General features: G+C 40.0%; 1 protein-coding gene and 1 long non-coding RNA gene across 7 annotated transcripts in view; both read left to right on the top strand.

Moving 5' to 3' along the window:
* Positions 1-265: 265 nt before the first annotated feature.
* Positions 266-3,787, top strand: LOC308191318. Its single transcript, XR_013947889.1, has 3 exons — positions 266-361; positions 2,873-2,975; positions 3,378-3,787. It is a non-coding gene; the product is annotated as an uncharacterized lncRNA (long non-coding RNA).
* A 1,135-nt stretch (positions 3,788-4,922) lies between these two features.
* Positions 4,923-24,207, top strand: part of UBE2V2 (ubiquitin conjugating enzyme E2 V2) — a 30,218-nt gene continuing 10,933 nt past the window's right edge. Inside the window, exons 1-2 of one of the 6 annotated variants that reach the window (XM_080583620.1) lie at positions 4,923-5,057; positions 22,557-22,702. In XM_080583620.1, coding sequence (XP_080439746.1) covers positions 5,042-5,057; positions 22,557-22,702 — 162 coding nt within the window. In that variant the 5' untranslated portion in view covers positions 4,923-5,041. Of the gene's footprint in view, positions 5,058-6,603; positions 6,673-16,959; positions 17,074-18,286; positions 18,310-22,556; positions 22,703-24,207 lie in introns of those variants that run through there. The other 5 variants (XM_080583621.1, XM_080583616.1, XM_080583618.1 and 2 more) reach the window with 5 other exon arrangements.

The raw sequence follows: 24,207 nt of genomic DNA on the forward strand, positions 1-24,207 counted from the left end.
TGTTCCACAAGCCGTTTTCTTGTGGCTGGCATAATCATGAAATCTGTAGCAGATCAACACTGAAGCTTTTCAAGCACCAAGCAAATACTGCTGTACAGAATAAAGAGAGTGAGTTACTTTCAATTATTCCTGCTTTGTGTTGCCGCTTGTCTAAGAATGCAGCTCCAGAAGCACCTGAATTGCAATCCAAGCAATGCATCGTGTTAGTACTAACGTACGTAAGCCAGCCCATTTGTTGTCATCAGAAGCCACTAAGGCAACATGAAAACCGGGCAGGCCAGCTAGAAACCAGTCAGGTGGCAATCTTACATCCATTCACCATCGGATTTGGTTTCCCCTTAGCCTGACTTAAGCTTGATGGGTGAGTAATGCCTTCTGTTCTGTTGTCATATTCTTGTGGAGTGAGAAACACAGCTCAATTTAGCAAAAAAATTCGTTGTCTGGTGTAGTGCTAATGCAGCACAAGAATAATCTCCTTGCCTCTGTAAGTGGAAGAGTGTAAGTTTAAGTAGCAGTGTGTCACCTTATGGTGGACTATGGGCTATATAATTTAGCTGCATTTACATGCAGCAATACCTGGGGCCTACAGAGAAGAGTGCAAAAGTACAGTAACTACCATGTAAAACTAGGTAAAAGTTGTGAAGTCTTCTCCCCCTGCAGAGAACCACAGTCTCAATTCTCTTGTCAAGTGCATTGTTTTAGGTACAGTAGCAAGCTTATTTTTCAGAGATACTGGGGAGACTTCTGTTGTTAAAACATTAAGGAAGTGTAAAGAGGAAGGCAACCTGGGTTTGGTTAAACTCTAAAAACCCGTGTCGATGAACTGTCTTCACGTGGAATTTGTTACAGAACTGCAACACAGCGCAGTTGAGCTCAAGCTCAAAGCGCCTCTGCTGCAGCCAGTCCTGACTCCCTCATCCCAGCTTTAGGTTTCGCGTCGCCTGCTGGCCTCGGGGGAGGGAGTGGAAGAGGGGAAGGCCCAGAGCAGCAGAGGGGAGAAAGGCAGGGACATCGGGGAGCACCGAGGACGGTGTGTGGGGAAGGGGAGCGAGCTGCTGAGGAAACGGGGCCGAGCCCTGAGGGCCGGAGGCCGCCTCTCCCCTGCTGCCGCCTCGCGGCCCACGTCTGAATTTCTCAGCTTCCTGACCACCGGGGCGAGGAACACGTGAAGTTGGTCTTTTTTTTTTTTTTTTTTTTTCTTTTTTTTCCCTCAAAAGTGCCGGTGGAGCAGATAAATCGTTACGTTCCGTGTCTTTTCCTTACAGAGGATGCCGGAGAAGGGGAAAGGAAGGTGGCAGGAGCGGGGCAACCCTGCCTGTTTTCTAAGCTGTACAGCCTGTTAGAAAAGGGAGCGCTTAGGGAGCTACCAAATTACTACCATCCAGTCTGTTCCCTTATTTATTCTTGCTTCCTTAGATAAATATATGTGTATACATTCAGATTATAAAACCATTTCAATCAGCTATGTAATATTTTTCACTCATTAAACATTTCCTGGACAAGGTTTTTCATGTGTATGCATTGAAAACTAGAAAGAACTTGGGTTTCCTTATTGAATTTGGAACAGCTGTTCACTAAAAGTTTTTTTATAACACTTTTTTTTTTCCTTATATAGCTCAATATTTTGAAGAACATAATATATGAAACCAGCTAAATAACAAAGACTTGTGTTATAGCAGAAATGAATTAAGATCATTCTGCTAGTATACATGCAGAACGATACACCACATGACTCCAGCTGTGAGTTGCAGGCAGTTGGTGAGTGGAAAGAATGACTCAGCAAGAAACAACGAATTTGTAATCAGAAATGGTTGTGTTGTGATCAGCAAGTCTAGAGCGCACAAGTCCACATTTCAAAGTTTTTTTTTCAGATGGGGAATTAGCTCAAATGGTAGAGCGCTCGCTTAGCATGCGAGAGGTAGCGGGATCGATGCCCGCATTCTCCAGTACATGTTTTTGGTATTTATTCTCTGTGCAGTACTTAAAAATATTCCCTATTTATACCATTATACAAGAAAAAAATTAGTAAAAAAAAAAAAAAAGACTGAATTGCTGGACTGTAATCTAAAAAGGTTCACATATTGTTTTCATTATGTTGTTTTTACTTTTCAAAATGGTAAGTTTTTCTGTTATATAGAGGAGGAAAAATACACAAATTAACAAAACTTACACAAAATAACAAAACTTATTGACATTTCAAAACAGCAATAAACAACATGAATGAATTACAGAGAAAAATAAATTATGAGATTTGTGAGAGTGTGCCTTGAAAAATTTGGTTTATGATTGCGTTATGTAGTTTATGATTTTATTTTTTATAATACAGTTTAGTGTATAATGAAATTTTGTATTTGCACTGTGAAGAATACTAATTTTTGTTGTTGTGTAAGCTATTTATTAGAAACAATGGGCTAGAATATTCGATATATTATTTCTCGTAACATGATTATATCCATTGCCTGTGAAGCTTCACATCCGTGAAATACCATGAATATTTTCTTTGTAAAACTCTGCCTACATGTTTTAAGTTGTCATGAGATATTTTTTTATTCTGATTTGATTTTCTTACTAGCTCATTTAGGTATTTAACAGCTTGGAATTCCAGCTTGAGGCAGCATGAGGAAACAGAGTGAAACTTTCCTATAAATACAGAGAATTTGTGCGATCAGAATCTTTGAAGTACACATCCTAAAATAAATGGAAATCAGGAAACAAAAATTATGAATTGGGTTTCAAGTTAATGAAGGGGGAAATAGTGTGCTGCATGGATGTGCAAGAGATCCTCCTATGACATGATATGAAAGTAGTTAACCTCTGGATGGATTGGATAGAAAGTGAATTTGCTTATTTTTGTGATATTTGCTACATACAGGAGAGAAAAGATGCAACTGTAAGACTGCCAGTTAATTGCAGTTAAAATGAAATCCACTTTTGAGAAGAGCGTTGTGGTCTTCAGGAGTCCTCTCTATGCTCAGGTAATGATTTAAATGTCCATTTGCTTAGAATAAGACTCTGTACTGGTTTTCTATGTGATTATTACAGCTTCTGTGTTTTCTGTGTTCCTATTACTGCGCAATACTTGATGCTTCCTCTGCTTTTAAAGAGGATGAGTAATGTTGCTCTTCTCAGCTAATCAGACGCAAGCTGTGCACTGATGAAATGAGAGAATTCAGTGGGGCAGGTGCAGTCTGCAGTCACTTGCAGAACTATGGCTTCTGACTGTAAACTCTGGACTAATGAGTTTGAGTGCTCATTATATTTATCTGCAGCTCCCTAAAACGGAGCGCTGGTATCTGTTACGGCTTGTGAATGCACTGCGATATGAATAAAAGAGCTTTTTCTTATCCCATGTGGTGTTTTATGTCTTTTCTTTTTAGATACACTGTCTTGTGAAGAATTTACTGGGCTGAGAAAAATAAGGGTCCAAGCTCCCAAAAGCAGTACCTGTGGGAGGAAATTACCTGATGATGGTGTAAGTAGTTTCCAAAGCCCAGTGTCCATTCCAGAGCAGTGACTCCTCTGGCTCTATCTGCACTTTTTGAGTCAGTAGTTTCATAGATATATTCTGTGGAAAGAAAAACAAGGCAATTCAGTGTGTTTGATTAGCATTATTATTGCCACTCACATAGGCTTTTGTCCCCTATCATATTGTGCTTAAATGAGTTACACAAGTTAATTATTCATTCTGTGAAAAACAAGTTTGCACTACAGCTGTAAGATAGTTATCGCATGTCTGAGTGTACTGTAATCTGAGAAAGGGAGAAAAATTATTCCTTATTTGTCTTCTCTCAAGACTTTGTTCCAAATATTACTTGAAAGGCCTTCCCCAGTGATGGCATGGAGCTTGGGGACCATTATTCTGGCAACTCTGGAGACTGTGGTTTACAGCAAGAGGGCAGTCTGTAGAATCTGTGCTTAAAAACCAAGACTCTGAAGAAATAACTTTATTTCACACAACTGTAGTACCTTGATTTTTCCATTGATTTTTCAGTTCTGAGTTTTCTTATAAGGGATGCTATGCGACACTTGGCATTTTTGTTGTCATGATTACCATTAACCTATCTGACTAAGTCCAAAGCAGAGGTTGTATTTCAAAGAAGAACTCTCTTCTTTTTGAAGAGAAGGCTGACTTCGTTATCATATGTAAGTACTTGATAGCTTGGAGGAAAAGGAGCTTCTTGTACCTTTGCATTTTTTCGGCTTCTAGTTATCAGGTATTTTTCCTCTGAAGTTCAGTGTTGCAAAAAAAAATAAAAAAATACATCTTATCTCAATAAACTTTGCTCAGCATGCAGAGTGAAGTAGAATAACTGTTCATACCGACAGTGTACATATCTCTACGTATTTCTGGCCGCAGTTTTACCTTTACCTGACGTAAGTCTTTGTTAGTAACCATGTGTCCTACATCTGGTGGGCTGCTGTAGCTACAGGTGGGCTCGACAGATCACAGAAGAATCACCTAGGTTGGAGGAGACCTCCAAGATCGCCGAGTCCAACCTCTGACCTAACACTAACAAGTCCTCCACTAAACCGTATCACTAAATTCAACATCTAAACGTCTCTTGAAGACCTCCAGGGGCGGTGACTCAGCCCCTTCCCTGGGCAGCCCGTTCCAGCGCCTCACAACCCTCTCGGGACAGACGCTCCTCCTGATGGAGGCGGACTGTGGGTCGCAGGGTTACTGAACGCCAGCCAGCTGTCACCGGGGGGGCTGGCAGCCCTGCCTGCACCGTGTCCTGGGAGACGCGCAGGTGCACCAGCGCCCGCTAACGCCGCGCCACACGGAAAACAACGAAGCCTGTGGAAAAATCGGCAGGGAACGTGCGCGGCCCTACCGCCCCGTGGTGGCCGCCTAGCCCCGCCCCTTTACCCGTAGCCCCGCCCCTTTCCACGTAGCCCCGCCCCTTCAGCATACCCCCGCTCATTCCCCCCCCGTAGCCCCGCCTCCGCCCCGCGCGGGAAGTGACGGGGCGCGCGAGGCGGAAGTGACGCGCGCGCGGCGTGCAGGCCCGGCCCGGTGCTGGGGGGGGGCTCGGACAAGATGGCTGGCTCCACAGGTCGGTGAGGGGGGCGCGGCGGGGCCGGGCCGGGCCGTGAGGCGGCGTTACGGCCCCGAGGGGCTCCCCCGCCGGGCAGGGGGGCGAGCCGCCAGCCGCGGCAGCGAGCGGGGCGCCGGGGAGACGCCTGCCGCAGGGGGAAAGGGGAAGCTGCGGGAGAGCGGGGCCGGGCTGCGCCCCCCTCGCAGCGGGAGAGGCCGGCCCCGGGGGGGGGTGTGCGGGGAGGGGGGCGGCGGCTGTGGGAGCGTGTGGGGGGGCGGGGGGGAAGGGTCGGGCTGCACGGGGGTAGGAGCGGGGCCGTGGGGGTGCGTGGAGAGAAGGGAGGGGTGGCACCGGCCCGGTAAAAAATGCCGGAGGGAAAATCTCTGTACGGGTGCGCGGTGCGGTCGTGTTCCGAAGTAAGGGCTGGGTCTTCTCCCTCTGGGTTTGGGGAGAGCGGGGGTCGGGCCTGTGTCGTGTTCTGGGGGAAAGGCAGCTCGTTTCAGCGGTGGCTGCGGCGCGTTGGGGGTGAGGGAAGTACTTCGTTCTCCTTCCCTGGGCGGCCGTTGGGTCTGTCCTGTGGGCAAATGAAAGGGCAGAGAGCTGTAGGTCGTAAGCTGGGAGCAGGAGAGAATGAATCCCAAACTGGTAGCTGGCATAGCATCTGTTCAGCAAAGGAAAAGACAAAGAGTATCGCTTCAAGCCCTGAAAAGAGAAGTTTAAGAAGCACAGACGTACTGACTGTCTCAGTCTTGTACCACGAGAGACGTAGAAAAATAAGGCCTTTCCCCAATACAAAATCTTGAGCACTTCAGGGCCTCTTTCACTGTTTCTTTGTTCCTGAGGTTTTATAAGATATAAATGGGATTGACAGAACTCAGCGCAGAGGGATGAATGTCTCAGTGCTTAGTCTGAGACAAACGCTGGCCACATCCGTTTATTTCTGTTCCCAGTCCCCTGGGTCATCAAGTGACTGAGACTATAACAAAACAGAAAAAACATTTGTGAACGAAACTTACCTTGGTACCTTACTGCTGATGCTGTGAGGAGAGCCCGTTTTGTGGCAGGAGAGCCTTCTCCCCTTGGTAATGTGACTTTGGAGGTGTGGGATTTACAGAGTGGAATTTGGGAAGATTACAGTAAAATGGGCACAACTTCTGCAGGTCAGTAAAAGAGCAGTCCAGGAAGGTCTGTTATTGCCTATGGTAAGCTGAGTTAGTATGGATATGTGGGAAAAAGTTTATTATTTACTTGGCTATGGATTACTGCATTTTATTTTGCTAAAATACATTAGCATACTTCCTGGTGTCTGAGTGTTTAAAAAAAAAATAAAAATAAAAACAATACTGTACAGTAACTTCTAATGGCTTTTGCTTGTATCAGGTATCAGACATGGGGTTTCCGGTAGTGCACGGGAAGTCGAACCTTAAAAAAGGCCATGTGTTTTGAGTGTTGCCATTTCCCATCTCAATGCATTCAGTCTGGCTAGTGTAGAGTATCAGTTACTAACAATTTGTCTATCAGAAAAACTATTTTTTTTTCCTACAGAGAATTTGACTGCATAAGAAGAAATAACTTTTAAACAAAACTCTAATACTTTTACTGCTATAAAAGTTCCTCAGAGTCTTTCAAAACAGTGAGTGATATTTTAACAGCCTCTATACACACTTATTCAGTGCAGTTGTTTTTCTGTTAGAAACATAGTCACACAAAAAAAAAAAGTGGGAGGTTTACAGAATTATACATGTGTCTGCCCCAAACAAACTAAAATGTTAGCGGTACATGCAAGCACTGTTAAAGAAATTAAGTCATTTTATTAAATGAAGCAAGCAGACAATCGTTAGCAGAACTGCTGGGAAAACTTAGTCAGGTCTTCTAAAGCAAAATGCTTATTCCTGTGGGGAAAATGCTGTTGGCTCTTTATAGGTATATGCATAGATTGGGGGTGGGGTTGTTTTGTTCTTTCCTCATAGTGGGCAGAAATTCTTTGAGATTTCATCTGGAAGAACTCCTCTTACCAGGAAACTGTGTTAAACTCGATTTTGGAGGAGAGAAGGGCATGATTTGCTGTAAAGATAAGAATTAACTCTACTTATGTGAATTTTACCTGCTCTTGCTATAGAGTTCAACTTAATCCTTATTTATTTCAGAAAAATGAAAGTTTTGGTTGCATGAAGTCCAGGAATGAAAGTCTAGCCCCAACAAAACTCTTACGAAGGTCAACAGTTTCAGTTCTGTTCCAGATACTCTTTTAATGAGATCACCAGTTCTTTGAACAATCATATAAAAAATGCCTTTAAGAGCAAATAATTTAGTTTGAAAATAGTTGTTCTTTAGTGTGTGCTATAGAAATTGTCAGCATTCTATAGCTAGGGAATAAGTCTCACCTGCTTTTTTAAAGGACCTATATTGACTAATTTTACATGCAGATATTTCACTTCCTAGAAACTGACATTTGTAAGACGCATTTTGATTATTCTTCTAATCCAATTCCTTCTGCTTGTAGCTGAACGTAGGCTGTATGGGTTCTGATTGAGATCTGGGGAAAAACAAATCAGTTTTTTAAAGAAGTGAACAGCTATTGTTGATACAGTTTGCCAGTTTCACATGTGTTAGCTGGAGACTCATTTTGTGATGTTTCTGAAAATGTAGAGCACAAGATGTGATTAAACATAGTTTCAGATTAGAAGACATAATTTATCAAAGCATTTAAAATCTCCTATGTAACTTGAGAAAAAGCAACTGAAAAATAACAGCATTTAAAGGAATTAATTCAGGAATTAATTACATTTCTGCATTTCAAGATGAAATCAACCGTGCAGTGTCTAAAGCTATTCTCTAACTGTGGGTTGCTAAAGGCTTTCATCTCCTTCCTCTTCAACTAAGGACTTCAGTAGCTTGGGTTAGAAAAGGGCTAAGTTAGGCAAAATTCACTTTGGTTTGCTGGAATTGCACTCAGGTTTAAAAAAAAAACAAAAAACACAAACAGCTGATCTATGGTCAGAAATTATAAGTAAGATTCCCAGTTTACTTCTAATATGTTGTCACAAGCAACCTCTTTTGAAAGCGTGCTTAATGGCTTTGAAAGGAGTACAGTAGATCCCAAATAAATATTCACAGAATCATTAAGGTTGGAAAAGACCTCCAAGATCACCTGGTCCAACCATCCCCCTACCACCAATGTCACCCACCGAACCGTGTCCCTAAGCACCACGTCCAGCCCTTCCTTGAACACCCCCAGGGACGGTGACGCCACCACCTCCCTGGGCAACCCGTCCCAGTGCCTGACTGCTCTTTCTGAGAAGAAATGTCTCCTCATTTCCAACCTGAACCTCCCCTGCCAAAGGGGGTTTTGTTTCTGTAAAATCCACACTTCCCTTTTCCAAATACTGTAGATGAACCGATTACTTTGTGTGACTTCTGTTGCCCACCTGAAGATCACTTTCTCTTTGAATTTACATATGATTGATTCTTTGAATGGAAATGGCAGAGTGCTCAATGTCAGTGCCTTGTTTTCTTAGGTTTGGTGTTTACCTCCCTTTGTAAACATTTAGAGGTGGTGAAAGCAGTTCTAAGTCTGTATAACTGCAGCTGTTATGAAGCTGATATTAAAAATGATGGGCTGGGCCATTTAGTCTGATTCCCTGAGCTGTGGAGGAAGGACTGACAGTATCTTTTCTGGTGATTTGGTAGTGTTTTTTTAATTAATATTATTTATTTTTTGTAAAGCTTTTTTTTCTTAAAAACCTCCACTGAAGAAGATTTCATAATGTGAGACAAGATCTCATACTACTTTCCCTTAGATGTCTTACATTGCTTCTCCATTCAAGATCAGCCTGATGTCTGTCTGTTCTGTGCTTAGCAGGATAGAGAGTGGTGGATTATCATACCTCGTTTGGAGACTCTAGGTATTAAGAGCCCTTCAAAGGAATAATAAAGGAATTTATTCATAAGTGGGATGTAGAAGTAGTATTTTCAAGGCTATTTTTGCATATAAAGAAATGGTCCTCCTCGTATGTTTTACCTTTGAGGATATCTTGCTCCATCCCCCTTCCTCTGTTATGCCTCCATGACATTGTTACTCACTTACCCGGAATCCATTCAAGAAGTGAATTTAAAAGCTGTTTAGAATTGTACAGTTCTGTACATTTTTTCTTTGCCCTTATAAAGTTAGCTCTGTAAGCACAGACTTCTTGAAGCTGTAAGTAATCAGAGAAAACAAAGGAAGCAGAATGCTGTATTCTGTGAGGCAGCGCTCTGTGTGGGGTATTTTTCCATCCTGTCCTATGCACGAGGAATTGTAACTGGAATTGTTCTGCCTACTTAAAAACATCATGGCAAGCCACAAATAATTTAGATGTGCTTCAGCTGGGTTGAAAACAATCTTGCTTACAAATTACTTTTAAACTATATATAGACCATTAGTTCTTTCTGACTGTGTGGCATGTATAGGCAAGATACTCTCTCTTCTCAGTTTGGCCTGTAACGTTTTCCTGTCTTTGTTGCTGGTATTTTACAACTCTGTCTTACAGAGCTCCAACTTACATCTTTGTGCCACAATAGGTAAGAGTATGCTCACAGGCTAAACGCCTTATTCGGAGGTTTACAAAGCAGGCCACTTACAGAATAATTTGTGTGAAATTCAGGGGTGTTGTCAGGCACAGTATGGAAGCTCATTACCTAAACTGTTCTATACAGTCCCGGAAAATAGTAGCCTGCATGAAGATGCAACACACACAATTTCAGGAAGATCTGCCTTTCAGTATTTGGAGGCAGATTGTCCACGTTATAAATCTCAGCACAAATGAGAAGGCTCTTGCATGTGAGATGTAGATTGCCAAATCTTCTGAGTAGTTAGTGGAGCTGAGTTCCAAATACACATTCATTACTTCGCACATTTTGCCGTACGGAAGATTTTGTCCAAAAGCAGTGTAAGTACATACCGTGAAACTTCAGCCTCGTTTTGCTGACAGACTCTTCCTCCTCTCTCTCCACCTACTCTTGAATGTTTTTTTCTAGACAATAGCTTGTACTTCATCCAGTCCAAAACTTTATCTCAAGTCCCAGATCAGCTTCAGCTGCTCATGTCACTCAGGTTTTGTTGCCTTGCTGTCTCAAGTAGCTTGTGGGAGCCTCAGCATGGGTTGTGTAAAGACAAGAAGATGCTATTGAGAAAGCTTTCAAAGTAGTCTTGATTTAAGCTGTACTCAGAAGGGTTTTGCTGTATGCTGCCTTGCCCAAAAGAGTGTTTTTCTTTGTTAGGCGTTTGGAATGCACTAATGAGATGTAATGCAAGCAATATTTTTGAGTAAAATCAGTACTTCAGTACAATAAACTAAGAATGTGAAGCTGTCAGACTGGTTTTGAATAAGATGAGCTTCTGCTTTACAGCCTCTTCAAATATGTGTGGTGCCTCAAGTACGGGACTGTTAATCAGTTGTAGTTAACATTTGGAAACAAATGGAACCTTCAGCAGAAACTTAAAACTTCGGAGCTCTACATTAATCCCTTATTTCAGCAGGATCGGTAGCTTCAACTAGGCTGAAAAAAAGTCAGGAAAATAGCTTCTAACATACAGACAGACTTAAATTTTTTTTTTTTTTGCATTACACATTTGAACTATACCAAGAAAAAGATCGCCTCCTTTCATTGCATTTGTGGCTATTCATAACTGATTAGTTAAGTAAATTTGAAATTCACTTGATTAAATCGAAAACATTTTTTGTGGTTCATGGCAAAATAGCGTGCTTTATTCAGGATACCAACATAGCCTTAGTGAAGTGTCCAGTTTTATTCATATGACTTAGAACTTTTTGAAGGAAAAAAGTGTATGCTTTTTTCCTTCTCATGGAAGTGGTATATGTGGTCATGTAAATATTAAATGATTTTAACCTCTGAAACGTGGTTTATAGGAAATGGCAGACTGGAACGTGACTATCACAAAAATAACATAGGAAAATAATTTGATGACAGTTCTTGCTACTAAATATGTGGTGAATGGTTCTTGCTGATTGTGTCCTTAAGTGTTTGCTTAGGTGAACAACTGAAAAAATAACCCTGGCTCAGACTGTCACACAGATAAAAGATCTTTGTTTTGGGCTGTGGGTGGGTGCTGAGTCATGTCGTGAGGACCTCTGTGCGAGTCTTAGAAAAAGTGTTTGCTAATCAATGACTTGTAACCCGTTTTAGACAGCTTTACAGCTTTGCTAAACTAAATCCTTGATGCTACTCTTGTTATCTGGGTCACACATTGTGTTCTTGCTATTAAAGCAGACCCTGTGAAAGTCATTTCATGGGAAGAGGTTTTGGCCTCTGCTGGGTTCCTCTACTCTCCCACTTCTGCCCCTTTATCTGGAACAAGTTTTTTAATGTCATGTTACCTTTAAAAGATAGCTTTAAAAGTGTGTGTTTGAAATCCTTTTTCCTCTCTGCCAACATAATATCAGTTTTAAAATGAAAGCTTCAAAAATTGAGCCTATTTGCTATTATACCTTTCTTTTAGCCTTTCATGCCTTTATATAGCTTTGGTTTTAAGAGTGGGCTTATTTTGTACTAAACAATTTTTTGTGTGTGTTTCTGAGGAGATAAATTGGAAAGGTTTCTTTGATAAAATTGTCATCTCTTAGACTAATTAGATAAGAATTAATATTGCTGGTGTATTTTGAAGCGACTGGTGTAGTTTCTAAACCCTCTTTCCTGGCTTCCCGCCTTACATTGTTTTGTACAAAATGGAAATAGCAATAAAACTCTCAATTTGATAAGCATCACAGTGTCTAATTTTCGTAATCTACCATATCATATCCTGAAACACATGGGAAGATCACTGAATCATTTAGTATTTCCTCTGCGTTTCCTTCAGTAGTTGCCTGAAAAGCGTTAACTTTTAAATCACAGCCAGCCTCTGCATTTCCACCTTTCACCAAAACAAGCCTGGATGGTAGCCATGGATGAGCTCCTTCGGTGCCTTAGCTGTTGCATTCCTGTGTGTTTTTCCTTATGACTAGGCACAAGCGGACGTGCAGTGTCTGGTGGAACTGAACTCTCAGTTAACAGTAGTGGTCTCGTTGATAACAAAACTTACATTTAGATTCTAAACTGATAATTTATACCACTGTTATCGATGCACACTTGTAAAATAAGGGTTTTAAGCAACTTATGCTAGTTTCCGTTTAGAACTTCAGTAGTTCAGTGGTTTTATGCTGTAGCATCCTATTGTTGTGATAACGTTTTTTTTTTAATGAGGTATTTTAATTACTTAAAATCTGTTGTGAGAGCTTCTCAAGGTTGTGTTTTATTATTATTTTTACACCGAGAGCACGGTTGTGCCCTGTTTTGTAGTCTGATAACATATGTATCTGTGGTGGAGTAAGCCTCTCCATTACAGCATTTATATGAGCACCATTAGTAAGTCCATTCCAGCAACTGTATTTAAGGTGATCATATTAATGTGAAAATGCAAAGATAGACTGGAACAAGCTCTGTTACATCTTTGCTAACAAAGCTGAGTCTCCTTGGAGTTTCTCTTGGATCAGGACAGCATTCTGTGTGTGCATGTATCCAGTCCTGCCTACTCCCTTCGCTCCTGCTCACATGATGGCTCTTACACTTCTTTAGTGTTGTGTCTTGCACAACTTCAGGACATGTAGGGTATTGTTGCTGCATAAAAAATCAGGAGATTGAAGAGCACGTTTTGAGGTTGGTCTGCAGGAGATGGGGAATGGAGGTTTTTGGAGGGGGGAACCTTGGTGAGGAGAAGCGGTGCAAAATGGAAAAACTTACTGGGATTTGTAAGGAATGGCTTCTCCCCAGATACTGGTCAGAGGGTGAAGTTGCTCTGATGAATCAGTTAATGGCAGCCTCGTCTCCCTCTGTCTGCTGCCCTTCTGAGAAAGGTGAGTAAGGGGAGAGGGGTGGCTGTGGGGAGCAGAGGAGGAGAGAGGAACAGATGTTATAGACAATACGTTTTCCTGGAGGATGCTGACCATCGCAGGAAGAGTCCCGTCCACAAGGCTGCCTTGAGTAAACAATCTGATGAATTATTGAACAGAGTAGGTACAACTCAAAATTATTAGGAGCAGTTAGCTCGCTTCTCTCTGGTTACCTAAGAGGCAGGAGGAGAGAAAAGCAGGGAGGGCTTCTGAGGTGAAGATGCCTTGATAATGGAGCTATTTGTTCTGCTAGTGATTTCTCACACTTAAAGCCATAAATATTAAAACCTAAAATTGCACTGGATTTTGTTATTTATTTACACGTTTGGAGCGTTTACTGTGCTGGAGAAGCCGAGTTTGAGGTCTCATTCTTATAGTGAAACCAGCAGCAACTAGAACATGTCGAATAAACTGATGCTGCTTTTGCAGTTCTGATATACTGAGATCTCCAGCATGAAAATTTGCATTTTAAGCTGTTAAAACGTGCGTTTGTTAATCAGGTATGTTTATGAAGTCCCAAGTACTAGTGCCCATAGCAGTAAGACTTAATTTCTTCCCTTCTGTACTCCAAACTACATAAGCTTCAGTATTGTTCACATTTCGAAAGCTTTGCTATGATTTTCACATGTTTAAAAACAACTTATTTTTTGTAATGAAATTACGTTTTGGCCTGGTAAGGCAAACTGGTAGTACCACCTCTCCTTTCGTGTGAGACTGTCCGTGACAGTTCTTGTTGTATACTGTGTTCTGGATTTTGTGAGTGTAGCTGGGAAAATGTATATGAAAAGTAAAATAGAGAATTGGATACCACCAAACGTGAGGTGGGCTCAGCCTTGAAAGTGTGAGCTGATAGCTAGAATACCATACTTCTGTTTGCAGCCTTTCCTCCCTTGGTAGTCTGCCTGTCCCTAAACATGCAAGCATGAAGTAAGTTCTGTTTTCCTTTGAAGACCTGTTTTACTTTATTTTGCAGCTGACTCCAAAATATGAGGTGGAGGAGTTCAATTTGTGTTAAATGTAAATTTTAACAGAGCTCAGCTAGAATCGCCGCTAGAAAACCAACCAAAAAAGGCCAACATGCACATACCATTATTTTTTAGAAATTATCACTTTCAGAGTTTATTATTAGCAGATAACTAACAGTGTCTTAATGTTATAAATATGCATAATGAAACTGGAAGGGAAGAAATCTGCTTCTGTACATGTATGTTTTTTCTTCAGTGAAATTACTGTTTTTTCTAAACACTAGTGTTTGTGCCCTATCCTCAAGACATAAATACCTCCACACCTCTCCATACCTTTTCCCCTCACCCAAGATATACATGCTTTGTTGCAATAAATGAGGCTTTTGCCGTATGAACGTGGTTTCTCATTAGCAGCCTTTTTAATATAAACGGTATATGGAATATTTATGGCTGTAGCTAGATTCAAACATAAAGGAAATTCCTGTGCAGCTGAACTTTAGACCTGAACTATCAACATCTAAGGCATCAACAATGTGAAATTTCACGTAAGTAAATACAGAAATAGTGTCGCTAATGTAATTCTGAAAATAAATACTGCTTTAGATAGCTTTAACCAAAAGATTTTGAGGTGAAGGCTTATAGCTTTCACACTTCTGCGACCATTTATTGGCTCCTGCTGCGAAGTTTTGTGTGGTAAGAGAAGCCTCTTCATAGGAGGAAAAACCAACTGATGAAATGCATACTTTAACTTATTTTTTTTAAAAAACTGAGCAACATCAGTGTAGTTCTTTAAATTGTATCTCCTCCGTGAAATCTTCTGTTTTTTCAGATTCCCAGTTTTTTCAGAGTTTAGTTATAGTAAAATGCAAAAGAAGGTAACTGGTCACAAAGTTCTTACATAGTCATAGTCAAATATATCATGATATTTTTGTCTGTTTAATTCATCATGTAAAGAATCTGAATAGTCTGTCCATTCAGCACACATCAGCTATGGTGGGTACAATTTCTGTAAATAATGCTTGTGAGATGGCAGTTTTCTCATCTTTAGGGTTGTAGCAAAAGTGGCTCTAAATTATGAAAAGCATTGAACACACAAAATAAATGGTCATTTATGCTGCACGTCAGCTAGTCTACATCTGCTTACTTGAGCTATGCAAACTTACCTGCTACACGTCTTGTTTCATATTAATTCCTAAAGTTAGTGTTTTTTTGTTTCATCTGGGATGAATAGTTTCAGTTTATGTGGAAATGGATTTTTATCTGATTACATCAGGCTTGTTTTTCTTAGTCTGCGTGTTTCTAGAAGTTTTCCACAGGTAAGCTCAAATGGGTTAGTCTTCGTGTGTCTGTAGATCTAAACGGCTGTTGCTTACAGATTTGCCAATCGCAGATAGTAATGACATGACACGTGATTAAATTAATCTGTTAAAATGCATGTTTAGATGCTAGCACAGTGGAGAAGCAGCAGTCAGGATCCCTGTTGTTTTTTAGGAGTTGCCCGTGATGAATTTTGGATGCACGAAGTACTTGGTCTGTTATCTGTTGTGTTTTTGTCATCTGTATTGTGTGACTTCTAATGAGTCCTTTTGTTATCCCATCACTATTGATAGGAAGGCATCTATTCGCTTATATATGACAAAATCAGTGATGACTGGAATCTTCTGGTGGAGTATATTGTACTGTATGGATGTTTCATCCATACGTGCTGGAATCACTCAGTACCTTATCCACATCCCTCATCAGTGTGTATTGTCCATGTGTTGTTGCTAAATTTAAGATAATACAGTACTTTTTCTGATTGAAACTCAAAATTGTTAATGCAGAATATTCTGTTGTTTGAATTCCATTGCTTTGGGACATAGTAGCAGAAGGAAAATAGAGAAAAATAGAGTATGGTAAGTGTAGCTTTATGAACAGTATGGATACATAGGATTCTGAATTTGAAGTGTTTCAAAACTTGGTTGGAAGGCAGTTCGAAGAAGTGGGATGTACCCATAGTTCTAAGAAAGCAGACATCGAATTGAACAAAAATAACAAGATGCATCAAAGTCGTTTAATGAAATTAATTTTCTTAGTTCAGGCTCATTGTGTCATTGTGTTGGTTCATAGACTGAGTTCCACAGCAGCAAATGAGGGCTTTCGTAGGCCCTGGAGAAAATGTGTTGCTTTTCACTGAGAAAGAAAACTTTCACTGTAGTAACTGCTGCATCCCGATGGGTAGCGATGTTCTTCTGTCCACGAAGCTCCCATGTCCAATTTCACCAATGTGCAAATTGTTAGAAATACTTCTGTTTTTTGGAGCCAGGTTACTGTGATCAACTTCAGATAATAATTACAAAGTAATTACAGTAAAGCCCGGTAATACTTTTTGATATTAGGTTCCTAATGGTAAGTCAGCCACTGTTACTCTGTGTATACACAGAATATTTTACTGGGCAAAAGTGTGTGATGTGAGCGGGATAATCGGCAAACAAAAGCCTAGATTGTATGTTTTAAAAAAGTAGCTTTTTCAGAGAAGAGTACATCTTACAAAACTGTATTTGTACGAGACTGTCTTTTGCAGCCCAAATAGGATATTAGTATTTGACACACACACAGCCCTCTTTCCCCTCTTTTTTTTTTTGTACATCACCCATTGTGGGGCCTACGTAAGGCTATGGTTGTTGTATGTTCTGTTTGATTTTTTTTTTTTGTATTTTGTTAGTAGAGTATTTCAGCTTCCATCTTTATTTTCTCCAGAGCAAGACTTAGGCTAAAAGGTACCTGTAATTTTCTGTGTGTTTCTCTTTTGAATTTATTTCTTCTTCATACACCAGGAGAAATTATATTACAGCTTAGAATTTGCAAAGCTGACATCATTCCCCTCTTTCTTGTCATTAAAAAATACTTATTTTTGTGCTAGCCTGAATCTGTTAAATGGAACTTGAGAGTTTTTCATTTTTTGTTACCAAGCTGTACGTGTTTTGCAGTTTCTGTTAGCTGAAAGTCACCGTGCAGAAGATAATCCATACATTCAAAATGGTTAATGCTGCAGAATTTTCCTGACGTAGCCATCTCAGTCAGAAAGAATAACACCGCTGACAGTAGCCGAGCTGTGTTAGTGTGTAACGCCCTGATACAGCTCGTTCCTGGGTCAACATAAAGGTTTGTTTTTATAGCTGCTCGGGTGCGTGTGCTGTCAGTGCGGGGTGTGCTGCTATGGCTGTTGTAAGAGGCTCCTCGTGTGGATGTTGCTGTAAGGGGTGATTGAAGCCAAGAGCTAAGGAGGGTTTTAAGGAAAACTGAATGCTGATATGGATATTGTAATGCACTCTCGTAAAAGTAGTTTTGGATATAACAAAACGTCACACTTAAGGCTTTGAGTCAGTCTGTGAAAAACTAGGATTATGATTCCCCTTTTTAAGTGTCAGGGAGAAGAGGATGTAGATTATTGCACTCTTGCCTTGTACATGGCTGTTCTTAGGAGTCGATTGATGTGCAGGGAGTTGGGACTACTGAGTGTAATCAAATATTCTAGGTTTAATTTTTTTTGTGTGTGTGCCACTTCATTAAGTCCAGTTACCTCCATAATCTAGAGTATTCTGTCTTCAGTTTTTTGTATCACTTTTGTTGCTGTAGTCTGAGCTCTTTAAATTAGTTCTGTTTGGTCTGGAACAGCACAGATGCATTATTTACCTACAGCTGCAGAAGGATACAGGTAATAGCTGCACAGTGACATCAAGAAACTGTGTGTCTTCTTGGTGCTGATCAAATCCATACCAGCAGGTGATCTGGTGCTACCAGCTGCTGACTTGTCTTGATACAGTAGCCAAGAACAGGTTGCTCCAGAAAATGTATCTCAGCCAATTCTCCTGTATTGCTGTAGAAAAAGTTACTGGTCCTATTAAAGAATACTGATGAATCCTTTCTTACTTTCCTGATTTTTCATGATTAAGCTTCTATTAAGTTAAAAATGATTGGTGTATATGAGCATGAGTCGTTTTCTAAGTGCAGTGTTTACTTCAGCTATGTGGAAAACTTGGTAAATGCCGTTTGACAGTTCATGTGTACAATGCTGTGGGGGTGTATCAGGATGTTTTTGTCACTAAAACCCCTAACGTGAGTTAAGCTTTGCAGATAAACTGAAAAGCGGTCAGGGGGAGGTTGCTTTTGTTTCATTTTTAATCTTGATGAAGCCAGCTGTGTTTCCACATACAGATGGCCGTGCTGTACCTACCGTTACTCACGGCCTGATGAGTGGCCATTACCACCCCTGCAGCTCTACCGGTGATAAAATCGCACGAGTGCTCAAATCCCCTTCGTTTGGAAGTGAGATGTTTTAGCCGAGGGATGCGTGCTACAGGGAGCAAGAACAACCTGTCTGCTCTTGCTTGATGCCAGGTAGCGATCCCATCATCAGGAGGAACTGGGGACAGCAATTCCTGGCTGTTCCATGCTGGTGGAAAGCTAGCAGCATCTCTCTCTCTCCAGTTGCAGATCCTTATTCCAGGAGACGCACTGGGGAGCTCGGAGCTGAAGAATAAGGGCGTCTGCTGTTGCTGAGGAGCTGCATGGTTGGCAGACTTGAGCAGAGGATGTTTTGTTGTCCAGATTTTGGAAATGAAATATTGATTCTTACTCTGTTTCCTTCAAGGAGTACTTCAGAGTCCTTAACAAATATTTGATGAAGTGTATTGTCTGGATTAGAGACAAAACTGTTTGTTGCATATACACCATTAACATATAATTTAGATTGTGCCTTATGTGAAATGGTGAGACAAGAATTATTTTACTATATGTTAGGTGCAAGTTTAATATCAAAAAGATCCAGGCCATCATTGCCTAATTTTATAAATAGAAGCTCTTGTTTCACTGGAAAGAGGGTTCAATGTCATATGTATATCCTGTTCTTCAAGCTACGTAGATTTATTTTAAGTAAAGATTATAGCGCTTTATGTTTGCTTTTGTTATACTGTAGCCTGTGTGGGTGCATGAGTGTACTCTTCAAATGGAAGTAGCATTTAATTCCAATTCAGTTTGCTGGTAGTTTCTAAGACTGTCATTATAAAGGTAAGGTGGTTGGTGATGCTTTCTTTTTTTTTTTTTTTAATCCATTGTGTTAATTTTTACAGTATTCTGGGTCACTTGTAAGAAATCTACCAACAATCGTTTTCTAATAAAATATTGAGTAGTGTTGTCAGTAGAAATTTGCACCACAAGGGGACAAACCACTAATCATATATGAAAGGAAGAAAAAAGCAGTTTAGTGGCTTTTTTTTTTTTTTTTTTGCAAGCCAGGAATAGTGACCTGTTAATTTGTTGTTTTAAAAAGCTCTGGTAGACATCCATAATTAAGATGTGCACAGAGCGTCTCTTTGGAAATAGGGGGAGAGGGTTGTTTTCTGAAATTACTTATATTTCTTAAATATAAGATTGCATAAGGTGAAAGATTTTGTGCATATATGATGAATGTAAATAAATGAATAAAATATGTCTGCAAAAATGAATGAAATATCTTAAATATGGGAGTGTTCTTATGAAACAGTGGGTTCATTTTACACGATGATTTATACAGTCTTTTATGGTATCCCCAACCCAAATCTTGTAGGACTGCATAACTTTCTGAAAGGGAATGTGTTTGAGTGACTCCTTGGTCCAGTTTTAGTTAAGAATTTGTAATGTGTTTTTTTTTTGGGGGGGGGGGGAGGTAGGGGAGTGTTAATGGGTTTGAATCTCAATAGGTGTTTATTTGTTTAAAAGTAGGGATTTTGACTCTTATTTTTAATCTAGAGCAGTGTTTTGCTACCTAGTTCTAGCACTGAGAGGAACGTTAGTGTGGGGAGCCTGGTGCTTACTGTTCAGATCCTTTCATCTTTTTTTCAGAGCGGATCTCAGTTATTTACTGGAAATGTTCTGGGAGTTCTCAATGTTCGCAAGTCCTTTGCTGCTCCCCGTGGGTAGTTAGGGGAACTGGTGAGCACAGACAACTTAGTGGAAAAAATTGTGATGGCCATGGGACAGTTAGTCATAGCGGGTTGTTATTTGCTAATAACTGTCGTCTCCCACAGATATTGGTGTGTCGAGTGCAATTTTATGCTACGACTGAGCCAGTCCAGTGGCTTTTTGCACCAAAAGTTCCCTCATCCCAACAGCCATGGTTTTGCAGGGGCAGGCACTGGAAGATGCAGCAGTCAGCATTGGCATCTGTTGAGCTTTCTTCCTGAGTCAATTCAGTTGATTACCTGGGTGGATGTGATTTTACTTGAAGGAGGAAGAGCCTTTTGCTAAACGAGGGTGTCGGTTGGGCTGCCCGAGGAGCTCAGTTAGCGCAGGAGCACCTGAGGTTGGGGAGGAGTGGAACCGCTGCTGGCAGTGAGCGGCGGTAGCGAGTGCTTGGAAATAAACTCAGGGCCTGTCTGCCACCTTCTCCTATGTGCTGCTGCAGGAGGTGAGCTATAAAGCACAAGTTGGGCAGTCAGAGCAAGGCTTCTGAGGAGTGCTGGGTTTAAGCCCCTGGAGAAGCGTGAGGTGATGATCGGATGCTAAAATACGTGGTTTTGTTTGGGGGAAGGAGGAGGGGGGCACAGGGCTTGTTTTTCTTTTATTTTTATTTTTTAAAAAGGTTAGCATTAACCTTTTACTGGCAGACTGCAGTGTGGAACATATATGAATCAGCAGCAAAAATAAAAACTTCGTACCCTGTTTAACGTAACAGAAATGTGATTGTCTGTGCTCATACCTGGTCTGGATTAGGTACGTAGGTGCACAGATCTAATGTTAGTAAGTCAGGATGGAACCAGAGGAATGAACAGATGAATTTCAATGAAGCTTGTTTAAAAGGATCTACGCTGAAGTATAAATGCTCTGCCCCTTGATCCCTATTGTGCTAGTGCTTTCAGGTAATTGTATGTGAACTCTGTGAAGATAAGTTTCCAGAGTAGCTGAACTCGCTTAAAATGTCATTTTACATCTTGAGTTTTTGCTGCCGTGGCCTCACTCATGCTGGTACTTGTCTGAGCTCTCTGTGAGCTGGGTCATTTTGTCAAGCTGTCAGGAGTCTAACCGAAACGTGTAATTTTCTGCTCAGTTAGCAAGCTGACGTAGCTCCTAATGGGTTTAGGTGAATGGTACTACCAAAGACAGAAGGAAGGTGAGGCCATACATGAGTGACTTAATTTCCTTACACTGTCCTGATACTATACTCGTAATGACTTCTCCTGGGCGTTTGGAGAACATGGATATTTGTTTCTGTAATTTTTAGGAGACTCTCCCTAGTCTGTGTTGAGGAAAAAACCACAACATTTAAAAAAAATCTTCAGAACAAAGTTATGCAAGATAAGCTCTTTGGATAGTTGCTGAATGATATGTTTGTCTCTACTGGTCCATATGTGCACGTACTGACTAAATAAACATATTGTATACTTTTGGTCTTATTTTTTTGGCTGGGCGACTTGGAATACAGACTAGGATTAGTGTCAAACCTGAAACCTCAGCAACTAATAAACTGATGTGCAAAACAGTTGTCTTTGATCCCCTCATCTTTTTCAGACTAATGTAGTATGTATTCCTTACTAAGAACTTTGTACCTAGTCTCAAAAGTTTTAATTCTATGAAGGACCTGGTTTCTTCCAGTACAAAACAGGGTTCTCTATTAAAAAGCAAAACCCAATAACATTGGAAACACTATAGCTATAAGTAGCTATTAGAAGATCTATAAGAAAAAAATACATAGTTATGAGTCATTTTTGAAAGGTTAAAGCTTTATTGTACTATTGCTACTACATACTGTGTGTTTGAAAAGAAAAGCATATCATGACTGCAAGCACACGTTTAGCTTCGTTCAGTACATCAGTGCTGAAATACCATTTTAGTTTCTGTGATGTAAAGCAATGAAACTTCTATTTGTTTAATATCTAGCAATATCTGTCAGTCCTCATGTATAATCATCAAAATCCAGTAATTATAGTTCCGTAAGCGAATATTACTTGGCTGTCTTTAGAGGCAGTACATCTTCATATTCTGTTGTGAATATGTCATTATCTCTCTTTAACAACTTAATCAGTGTTTCTGTGCTTATTACCTTCTTTTTCTGTTAAGTTGAAATAATAATCTCTAGATTAAATGAGACTTGATTTCTAGTTTGTTTTCAGATATTGAAGTCTGTTTCGTTGATTTGTTTTTTAATCAAATCAAGTGATTTTTTTCAGTCTTTTTCATACAGTTTACATTTCTTAGTTGTGTTAAATATTGCATTCTTTAATTATTTTTATAGGGAATTTGCAGTATCGATTTAATTTGTATTCTGCTTGAGTAGAACGTGACAGTGAATTGATTTTGAAATGTATTGGTTCTAAATAGTACTGTACTTGAAGAAGAGGACTATCTGAATTAAGCCATCTCAAACTAAACAGAGGTCTCTTACTTTCTCTTTGATAGTTTGTATTGATATCGATTGGTAGGAATGAGCTTTCAGAGAAGTGGCTAGTTGCTTCAGAACAACTTGCTAAATAAATTCAGATGGAGTGTTTTGTTAAACTTTGAAAATACATTCAACAATTGGTAATGCATGCTATATAAAAGCAATGAAATTATTTATCTCTTTCTTAATGTGGCCAGTATTAATTTCATTCTTTCATTTTTTTCTCCAGTTAAAGTACCTCGTAATTTTCGCTTGTTGGAAGAACTTGAAGAAGGGCAGAAAGGAGTGGGTGATGGTACAGTAAGCTGGGGCCTTGAAGATGATGAAGATATGACACTCACCAGATGGACAGGCATGATTATTGGGCCACCAAGGGTAAGTGTACCAAAGTAAAACATCGTAGGCAATACAAAATGAGAAAAAAAAAAATTACTTTGCTACAATGTGAAGGAATTAGTTAAAATTTCCTGTAAAATTTAGTGAAGTTGTAGTAGTAGTACTACAGTAGTACTGAAATACTGTATGTTCATGTTGAAATTCATCACTTTCTGGTGCTTGTGTTTTCAGTCTAGCCTCCACTCTAATACGTGTTTCTGCAACTCTCTAAGCCAGTTCTGATTTGAAATTTACAGATGACTGAGTATATTCCTCAGTAATATTTCCATCATTACTGCACGTAAGTGTACAGTGATAGTCCAGTAAACAGGATAGCTGTCTTTCCCCAGTTTATCATATGTGCCTGGTAACTTCAATTCTGTAGCAAAGTGGCTACATTTTTAACTTTCACAAGTTTTCACAGATAATTTTCAAGTATAGCAATTTATGTAATCTGATTGAATCGATCCTAAAGACCAAGCGGTTACTAGTTACCTGTAAAATATATAAATAAATAATAAAAAAGGGTAAATTATATAAATAATAATAAAAAAGGTCAAATCCTTTTGACCTTTTAAGTTCTATAAAATGTCATCTACGCTGAAAGCCTGTAAGAGAAGTGGTAATCCCTGGTTTCTGAGCATCGGCCTTGCCAGATCTGAATGGGCACGTCTTAACTTTATGTGCAGTTTTTATGCAAGCTTTTTAATGAGTTAATACGATACAAAAGATCACTGTGTAAACAGAGACTTCAAATGAGTATACTTCAAGTAGCTCTAAGTTAGCACCTCTTTCACTGCTAACATGAGGTTACTGTTTTGTGTGTCCTTTGGTGCCAGAGGGCTTACTGGGTTTATCCAAGACAAGAACTGAGATCAGAAATTGGCCTCTGAGGATAGTCTTCCAGAGTAACAGAGTTCTAGTTAAATTCAGTGTAATTTAAGCTGCTTCTGGAAGTCAGTTAGTTGTAACATGCAGCAGACTGTTCTGACTATCTGCGTAATTGTGCTGAGCTCCTGAGATTTGGACGCATTTGAGAGAGGGCCAATTTAAAATACAAATATAATGACAGTATGCCTTGGATACTAGCTTCAGTGTAGTCACAGTGTTCAAATACATTTTGAAGAAAGTTTGTGTTCTAAGGGACATTTTGAGAAGAACTTACAAATGTGGGCTAACAAAAGTAGTGTCACCCTGACTCTCTAAACATCCTCCAGAACCGCCAGTCACTGCTTTCTGGTTCCACCTAAAGCAGATGCCTAGCACATTTCTGAAGGGAGTGATTACTATGTAGGAGCCCAAATGTTTTTTGATTTAAATAAAAATAAAACAATGCTGTGATGCAGTTTTAATTCTAGTCAATTTATATTGTCTTTTTTTTTTGTGTGAAAGAGTGCAAGCAAATAAGCCTAATTCTGGGTCATTTTGGGGACATGCAGTCTTGCGTATAGCAGAATGACTTGCAGCATGTAGTAACTGCGGAAAGTGAGAGCCACTAGTTCTCA

This window comes from Anser brachyrhynchus (assembly GCF_964034855.1).
Source record: "Anser brachyrhynchus genome assembly, chromosome: 2".
NCBI lineage: Eukaryota > Metazoa > Chordata > Aves > Anseriformes > Anatidae > Anser > Anser brachyrhynchus.